The 9,928-nt window shown below is 38.0% G+C and overlaps 1 protein-coding gene across 1 annotated transcript; it reads right to left on the reverse strand.

Annotated features, from left to right (window-relative positions):
* Positions 1-166: 166 nt before the first annotated feature.
* LOC141629094 (uncharacterized) lies at positions 167-5,704 on the reverse strand. The gene is made up of 7 exons (XM_074442155.1): positions 5,600-5,704; positions 4,975-5,498; positions 4,675-4,889; positions 4,179-4,385; positions 2,151-3,786; positions 755-763; positions 167-647 (listed from the first exon to the last, which is right to left on the reverse strand). The coding sequence occupies exons 1-7, from the start codon at positions 5,702-5,704 to the stop codon at positions 167-169; spliced, it is 3,177 nt and encodes a 1,058-aa protein (XP_074298256.1).
* Between the last annotated feature and the right edge of the window lie 4,224 nt (positions 5,705-9,928).

A 9,928-nucleotide genomic window follows, 5' to 3' on the forward strand; every position in this document is an offset into this window, starting at 1 on the left:
TGAACAAGAATGGGAATCGCACCCGAATTATGAATGACGGAAATTGAGTGCTTGTAACTTGAAAGATCCCACAACACATCAGCAGAAGCAGCGCAGCTCAAGGCTTCAGCGTTATCTTCTCGAAGAATTCTCACTAAGTCTCTGTACAATCTCAATCGCATTGGCTTCAACAACAGCCAAGACACGAATACATCCTCAAGAATTTCCCCACCGAAATTTCAAGACCACGGAGAAGCTCTGCATATAAAGGAATGACTCCAGCTTCCGCAACTGGCCTAATAAAATCCACGTGTGATGAAATAACACCCAATGCATTTCCAGCCACTAGTTTTGTAGAGATATCTCCGTCCCGAAGCAAATCTACAAGAGCCGGTATCGCACCCAAAGCAACTAGTGTACGCCTAGCCCTCCTGGCAATTCCGAGCAGTCCAATTGCCTGAGCAGCTCTTTCCTTGGACACGATCCTACCAAACCTGGAAGCTTCAATAAGAAGATGTAGTTTCCCAGAAGAAACTAAAGCCCTCCTGACATCTCTGAGCAATGCCAAGGCACTCAGTACTTCCAAGAGATGTATTCTCCTAATTTCCGTGCAAGAAGAAAGTAACTCAATGACAGCTTCCAGCCCTCCGCTTGTGAATATGTACACTCTGTAAGATTAACTTTACGATTTCAATAATGAAATCAGTCCCAAGAACATATAGACTTGAATTAATTCAACCCTATTACAATTATAAAGACGGAATAGAAGACTAACCTTGGTCCACTTTACGATTTCAATAATGAAATCAGTCCCAAGAACATATAGACTTGAATTAATTCAACCCTATTACAATTATAAAGACGGAATAGAAGACTAACCTTGGTCCATGTCTTACAGACGCAATCAATTCAATAATAAGAAGTATAAACCAATTGATTCTCCTCCTTAACCCTTTCTTTAATGTTCCCTTTGATGATGGAGGAAGAAACAGACTTTCACCCTTTCACCTCTTTTTTGAGAAAAGATCATTATCATTAATAAAAAGTCATACGACATCTACAACATATGCCAAGCTCAATCGGATACAAATCGATTACAACCATAGGAAATAAATTCTTGTTCAAAGAATGAAACACTGCAACAGAGTCTCTATCATCGATTCACCCTTTCACCTCTTTAATCGTACGTATGTTTGTGTTTTTATCAGATGATTATAAAATGTGTTCTTTTCTTACTGTATCCCATCATATATATATGATGGGTTACGTACCTTTTCGCAAAAACAAAACCGTTCGTACCTTTTCGTGAAAGACGACGTATATTAGGATAAGGTAGGAGGGAATAATAATTCCCGAACTTTAATTACATTTAATCGAGACCGATCCATCACGGTGTCGTCTTTTATATTAAAGTCCCGTAATATTTAATATTAACTTAACTTTTATTTAAACCCGAAACACATAGGCCACTCGAATATTATTAAATATTCTAACATTCTCCCACTTGGCCTTTGTGTTGACTTGATGGTTCAATTACTATAATGTGCACTTTTATGTTAAGCTCACTAACCTTTATATACTTAATCGAAATAGAACTAATTGGATCATGGCGGTCACACATCATTTACTAATCGACATGATTCCTTCCATGTATCACAAATCAATTCCAAATCTAGGTAAAACTTTAATTTGAGAAGAACATTAATTCTCACAATTAGTCACATGTAATCTAATAACTGTAATGTATACATATACTATAATGATTAACATGTCTATTATAACAGAAACAATACTATAAGTGAATTCTAGATGTCATATTTATTACAAGCATATTAACTTTATAATAATAAGGCCTTTGATACAACACCCATGCGTTCTACATGGCCAATGAACGCCTTGGGTGGTAATCCCTTAGTTAATGGATCTGCTACCATCTTATTCGTTCTTATATGCTCAAATGACACCCTTTGTTTCTGTACCTCCTCTTTGACCGATAAGAACTTTAATTCCATGTGCTTAGCACCCTTGAAGTATTTATCATTTTTAGAGAAGAAGACGGGTGCAGAATTGTCACAATAAATTCTCAGCGGCTTGGCTATACTATCGACGATCCCAAGTCCCGAGATAAAGTTTCGCAACCACAATGCATGAATAGTGGCCTCAAAGCATGCCACAAATTCGGCTTCCATAGTAGAAGTAGCAATGACAGACTGCTTCCCACTTTTCCATGATATTGCCCCTCTAAAAGGAACAAGTAGCCAAATGTTGATTTTCTACTATCAACACATCCGGCATAATCTGAATCTGAATAACCAATCACCTCAAGATGATCGGATCTCCTATAAGTAAGCATGAGCTCCTTAGTGCCTTGTAAGTACCTAAGGACTTTATTCGCAGCTTTCCAGTGGTCCATCCCGGGATTACTTTGGTACCGACCCAACATTCCAACAGCAAAGCTGATATCTGGTCGAGTACATGTTTGAACATAGTTCAAACTCCCAACCACAGATGCATAGGGAATTTTCTCCATTTCTTTTCGTTCCAGCTCATTACGGGGACATTGCATTTTACTAAATTTGTCCCCTTTCTGTATAGGAACTATCCCTGCAGAGCATTCATTCATTCTATATCTCTCTAAAACTTTGTCAATGTAAGCTTTTTGAGACAACCTTAACAATCCTTGTGATCTATCACGGAAAATTTCAATTCCGATCACATAGGATGTCTCACCCATATCTTTCATTTCAAAGTTTTTAGATAGATATTTCTTTACATCATGCAACATGCCTAGATCATTCGCAGCAAGTAAAATATCATCAACATATAAGACTAAAATAATAAATCTGCTCCCACTGATTTTAATGTAGATACACCGATCAACGGTAATCTCTACAAACCCATATGATGTGATGGTATCATTAAACTTTAAATACCATTGTCTAGAAGCTTGTTTTAGTCCATATATCGACTTCCTCAGCCTACACACCTTATCTTCATTACCCGGGGATGCAAATCCCTCAGGTTGGTCCATATATACTTCTTTCTCAAGCTCACCGTTTAGAAAAGCGGTCTTTACATCCATTTGGTGAAGCTCTAGATCATAATGAGCTACCAAAGCCAAGACAATTCTTAAAGAATCTTTCTTTGACACCGGAGAGAAAGTTTCTTTATAGTCAATACCGTCTTTCTGAGTAAAACCTTTGGCAACAAGTCGAGCCTTATACCTTTCAATGTTACCTTTAGAGTCCCTTTTGGTCTTATAGACCCATTTCGACCCAACGGCCTTAGAACCCTCAGGTAACACTACTAAGTCCCATACTTTGTTGTCATCCATAGATTTCATCTCTTCTTTCATGGCAATTAACCACTTTTCATAATTATCACTTTCCTTGGCCTTACGGAATGAGACGGGATCTTCACTAATGCTCAAGTCACATTCAACGTTATATGTCTCGTAGTCATCTGGGATGGCTGATCTTCTTTCTCTTATAGATCGCCTTAATTGTTCCTCAGGAACATTGACTACCCTTCTTCGCCTTACAGGTTGCCTTGACTGTTCACGTGACATATTATTCTCCTCTTGAATTGTGACTTGATCATCATTGTTATTGTCATTTTGTGGGTCTTGCACTTCATTTCGTTGTTGTCCCATTATGTCATTTGACTGTGACGACACGATTGGTACAACAATTTCACGTGCAACTTCAGGAGAAGAAACTTCAACCTGAATTTCTTTAATGTCCACTTTTCGTGGTTCAATGCTCCCACTAGTTTGACCGTTCTCAATGAATCTAGCATTTCCAGTCTCTACTATTCTCGCATCGTGATTAGGACAAGAAAATCTATACCCCTTTGACTTTTCGGATAGCCAATGAAATAACCACCGATTGTCCTAGGATCTAGCTTCTTTTCATTTGGGTTATACAACCTTACTTCAGTTGGGCAACCCCAAACTCGAAGATGTCTTAAACTCGGTTTCCTTCCCGTCCACGGTTCATAAGGAGTCTTAGGAACTGCTTTACTAGGAACCCGATTTAAAACATAGGTTCTTTGTCTTTAATACATAAATCCATAGTGAAAGAGGTAAAGAACAATTACTTAACATGCTCCTAACCATTTCCATTAAAGTACGGTTCCGCCTTTCAAAGAACACCGTTCTGTCGAGGTGTACTAGGGCATTGTATATTGTGCACAAATACCCCTACTTTCAAGTAACTTTGCAAATGGACCAGGACATTGTCCATTTTCAGTAAACCTTCCATAAAACTCAGCACCTCTATCCGATCTCACAATTTTCACTTTCTTTTCTAGCTGCCTTTCCACCTCATTTATGAATATCTCAAGGACATCCACGGAATGAGCCTTTTCATGCAACAAATAAATGAAACCATACCGCGAGAAATCATCTATAAAAGTGATAAAGTACTTTTCACCACTCCAAGATGGAGTGTCAAAAAGTCCACAAATGTCGGTGTGTATAATTTCTAAAAGCCGAGAGCTTCTTGAGCGATTTCTTTATCGTATGTTTAGTCCGCTTACCTTTAATGCAGTCTACACACACATCTAAGTCACTAAAATCCAATTGAGGTAGAATTTCATCTTTTACCAACCTCGTTAACCTTTCTTTGGATATGTGACCTAGCCTTTGATGCTACAAGTAAGCTGATTTTTCATTCGATGCACTACGTTTAATACCTTCACACTCAACATAAAATAGGGAATCGGAGAATTTAACATCAAGATTGAACCTATAAAGTGAATCAATCAAAGTACCACTACCATAAAAGTATTCATTACGGTACATAGAAAATACACCATGTCCAAACTTGAAATTAAAACCTAAATTATCCAATTTACTTAATGATACAAGATTTCTAGCACAATCGGGTACATAGAGACAATCAGAAGATCTATATGACAACCAGTGTCTAAGATTAATCAGAAGTCCCAATGCCCTCAATGCGTGCTTTCATCCTGTTTCCCATGGATACAAACTGTTCAGCTCCTCTTATGGGCTGGATCATACGATATCCCTGTTTAATGTGAGAAATATGAGTAGTTGCACCAGAATCTAACCACCAAGTATTACTAGGTACTTCTATAAGATTTGATTCAAAGCAAACTAAACTATAATGTTTACCTTTCTTTTCAAACCATGCCTTCCTTTTAGGACAATCCTTCTTGAAGTGTCCAGGTTTCTTGCAAAAGTGACACTTCTTTTCTTTCTGGATCGCACTTTCAGGTCCTTTAAAGAAAGACTTTCCCTTCTTACCATTCTTACCCTTCTTACTCGGTTTAGCCTTGCTGCTACTGGCACCATCATGACTCAAGAAATGAACAACTTGATCTTTCATCTTCTTTAATCTCCCCTCCTCCTGTATAAGCATGGCTTTTAACTCTTGATAGTTCCATTTATCTTTTATGGTGTTATAGTTCACCTGAAACTGGCCAAACTCATAAGGTAGAGAGTTAATGATGAATTGGACCAAGAAAGTATCACTTACATCCATTCCTAAAGTCTTCAATTTTGTCAAAAGTTAGACATGTGTGTCACATGATCATGAATCGGTTGAGACCAGTCAAACCTTTTAGTAGTCAGCTCACTCATTAAACTACCAACAATTGACTTATCAGCTAAATCCGACTGTGAACACTCCTTTACTTTAAGCATGAATTCCCTTTCTTTCTCTGTTTTAGGCATGGAGGGCTTAATGTTATCAGCCATTGTCATCCTCATGAGGTGTAAACCCAACCTGTTAGATTTCGCCCAAGCCTGATAATGGCACTTTTCGGCTTCGGAACTCTCAGGTGTAATTTTTGTTGGCACCTCATCTGTCAGGATGGCAATGTCCAAAGCCATTATACCCAGTGTATACTGGATCTTTAATGCCCACTCATCATAATTAAGCCCATTAAACTTTACAAAAGAGTCAGCAGATGCAAACAAATTTGGAGATGCTGCAATCATTTATACATGTTACCAATTAGTGCTTTGAAAACTACCATACATATTCAAATAATTTATATAAACTTTTATACATGTATTTAAATGACCTTTGGGCAACACTTAAATACAAGTAACCATCATTGATGTTAATATATACTTTAACAATTAATTATTAACACACATGAATCAAATAAGAATGTTATCTTTGGATATACATACTATTAGACCTACTTTATGAATAATTAATCCTTTTGTATCATCGACTATATTTTATGACCCACCTTTGGGTGGTCTCCCAAAATATAGATGACAAAAAAATAATTGATCAATCGTACTGTAATGTCATTTAACCATCTCTTTTAATCATGATCAATTAAAACTTTAACTTCAAATGTCTAAATATAATATAACAAGGCCACTTTGGTGACTAACATGCCATATACAAAGTAAACATTTAATTTTAATGGTAAATATATCATCATAATATGTTAATAATTCATAACATGAATTTACCCATTACTTTAATGTGATTGTTCTTTCTGATTTTATAATTCAATCTTACATATTATCTACAATCCGTAATGATAACAAATACTATAATTATAAATCAATCACTTGAGACAAAAACGAATTAACAAAAGGATCATCATTTCATGGCTGTTACAGGTAATCCATATATTGCGTTGCTTATGTATTACTTATGTATTATGGGATTCATTTAAACATTAAGTGCAATGCATGAAAACTGTTCAAATAAAGAGGCCATGAAATGAAACAGTTTCGTTAATTTAAAGGAATCTATATGCTGCAGTATGCCAATCCATAGTAAAAAAGTAAAGAATATCATGATTGCATTCCAATTGTCACTACTGCCCCTTGATCGAACATGGATGATCATCACCAAACAAAAAAGAAAATTAATGCATACCATAATGAATCCACCCATGATCATATTAATAACAAACTCTTCTTAGTAAACAGCGGAAGCACCAATTAAGAACATGACGAAAAATTAGTATTAAGTGATCAGGCAGGGGTATCAAAATATAAGCAATACAATTTTCACTATCATAATGGCGAGCAAACATAACATCATGTAAATACAATTTAATTTGTATAACTTTTAATGGGTAAATTAATCAAATCTATAATGGCTCTGATACCAAATGTAAGATTAACTTTACGATTTCAATAATGAAATCAGTCCCAAGAACATATAGACTTGAATTAATTCAACCCTATTACAATTATAAAGACGGAATAGAAGACTAACCTTGGTCCATGTCTTACAGACGCAATCAATTCAATAATGAGAAGTATAAACCAATTGATTCTCCTCCTTAACCCTTTCTTTAATGTTCCCTTTGATGATGGAGGAAGAAACAGACTTTCACCCTTTCACCTCTTTAATCGTACGTATGTTTGTGTTTTTGTCAGATGATTATAAAATGTGTTCTTTTCTTACTGTATCCCATCATATATATATATGATGGGTTACGTACCTTTTCGCAAAAACAAAACCGTTCGTACCTTTTCGTGAAAAACGACGTATATTAGGGTAAGGTAGGAGGGAATAATAATTCCCGAACTTTAATTACATTTAATCGAGACCGATCCATCACGGTGTCGTCTTTTATATTAAAGTCCCGTAATATTTAATATTAACTTAACTTTTATTTAAACCCGAAACACATAGGCCACTCGAATATTATTAAATATTCTAACATACTCTGCTGTCACTTACATAACAAGCCGCACCCCATAAACATTTTGTCAAATATTTCTGACATCTGCCATCAGATCGTGATAAAATGCTCACAAGCGAAGCAACAGTTCTTGGTTCACAAACAAGTGTTGCCAACTCATGATCCTCGTTATCGCAAATTACGCGCTTCAAGCAACAAGCGGCTTCTTGAGAGGGCCAGAAGCCCCTGGCAAATCTTCTAGGATTCTAACGAGTATAGGGACAGTAAGCAATAACAAATGCTTAGGAGCACGATGTAACTGACCCCCAAGCTTAATTGTCGCTTCCAACTTTAACTCATCAGTATTACTGCTAATTACATTCTCATAAGAGAGGAATGCAGCATTCCACTCAGAGGAAGTAGACGGATAGGTCGACTCTGGTTGTGTAAAGAGGACAATCCTAAGACTGCACAAAATCCTTCTACAGTACAAAGTAGGATCACCTACAATCCTAGAACTAGGAAAAAGGATCCACTATGATTAAAGGTGAAAGGGACTTGAGAGTAGGACAGTGTACTAAGTGTAGAGAAGAATTAGGAAACTAATTATTCTCCCCTAATTTTAGCTAACAAATTCTCGTGTAAATAATCTGTTATTATCTTCCTTAATTGTAGCTATATTATATTCTTGCATATCTTAGCATTCTACTACAAATAGGCTTGTAATCCTTCAGTTGTAATCATCCAATTTATAATATCAATCATTCAAACTTACATGGTATCACGAGACTGGTTCAATCCTCTCTGAAACCCTAAATTTTTCTTCCTCACCTCGATCGATAATGTCGGGTGCAACGATCCCAAATCCTCACGATCCAAAAAATCCCTTCATTCTCCTCAACGTGCACTCCGTTGTTAAATTCGACGGCACCAACTATCGTCAATGGCGTATTCAACTCGAATCGTTGTTTGATGGTTATGGTCTCCTTGCCTTTATCGACGGCACGGCACCCCCGGCGAAAACAGTAGCCTCGGCTGCTGCAGCGCCTCCCACTGCGAACCCTGCGTATGCCTCCTGGTATCGGCAAGACAAGTTGTTATTCTCCGCCGTGGCTAGCACCTTTACCCCTGAAGTCTCTCCCATCCTTAACCGCTTGACTACGACACGCGAAGCGTGGGATGCCATCGCTGCTTCCTACGCTCGCCCGTCTCGTGGTCACATCAAACAGCTTCGCCACAAACTTAAGCATATCACCAAAGGTACCACCTCCATCACTGATTATATGAACCGTATCAAATCCACCATAGATGAACTAGCCCTCCTAGGCACCATCATCCCCTCTAAAGACGTCACCGATCAGGTTCTTAAAGGCCTTGATGACGATTATAAACCCGTCATCGATGCTGTTAATGCTCGTGACGATCCCATACCCTTCTCTACCCTTCTCGAAAAACTAATTAATCGAGAATTAACCATCGCTCAAACTAAAACTCGCCCATCACCCTCCACGGACTTCCCTGCTGTTGCGCACCCTACCTATACCCGTCACCACAACTATGCTCGTTCATCCCCCTCTGCTACCTCCAACTCCACCACCACTCAAGCCACCCCCAACCAAAACCCTCGCAATCCCTTCAAAGGCAAGTGTCAATGGTGTCACACTCAAGGCCACACCCTTGCTTATTGCACCATTTTCAAAAACTTGTATCCCAATATTACTGTTCCGCCCTATCCACGCTCCACCACCTCCCCGGCGCAAGCCAACCCCACGGCTCTCAACCAGCCGAACCCCTCCCCTTGGCTCCTCGACAGTGGGGCTTCCCACCATGTTACATCTGACCTTGCCAATCTTTCGCTTCACCAACCCTATGATGGTACCGATGAGATTGTTATAGGCGATGGCTCCGGACTTCAAATTCTTCACACTGGTTCCACCTCTCTTTCTTCTTTTAAACTTACCAATATTTTTCATGTTCCTGCTATGCATAAAAATATAATCTCCGTCTCTAAATTTTGTCTCGATAATACGGTCACCATTGATTTTTGTTCTTCCTCTTTTGTTGTAAAGGACCCTAACAATGGAGCCATCTTGTTCACGGGACCTGCTAAAGATGGAGTCTACTATTGGCCTACGTCGTCTCCGCCGCAAGTTCATCCTACGTCCCTTACTACGGCTGATCTCCACCACCGATTTGGCCATCCACATTTTTCTGTTTTAAAGTCTATTGTTTCATGTTTTGATTCAAAAACTATTATCAATAATAATAATGATTGCTCTTCTTGTCATTTGTATAAAAGTCACAAATTACCATTTAA

This window comes from Silene latifolia, chromosome Y, assembly GCF_048544455.1.
Source record: "Silene latifolia isolate original U9 population chromosome Y, ASM4854445v1, whole genome shotgun sequence".
Classification (NCBI taxonomy): domain Eukaryota; kingdom Viridiplantae; phylum Streptophyta; class Magnoliopsida; order Caryophyllales; family Caryophyllaceae; genus Silene; species Silene latifolia.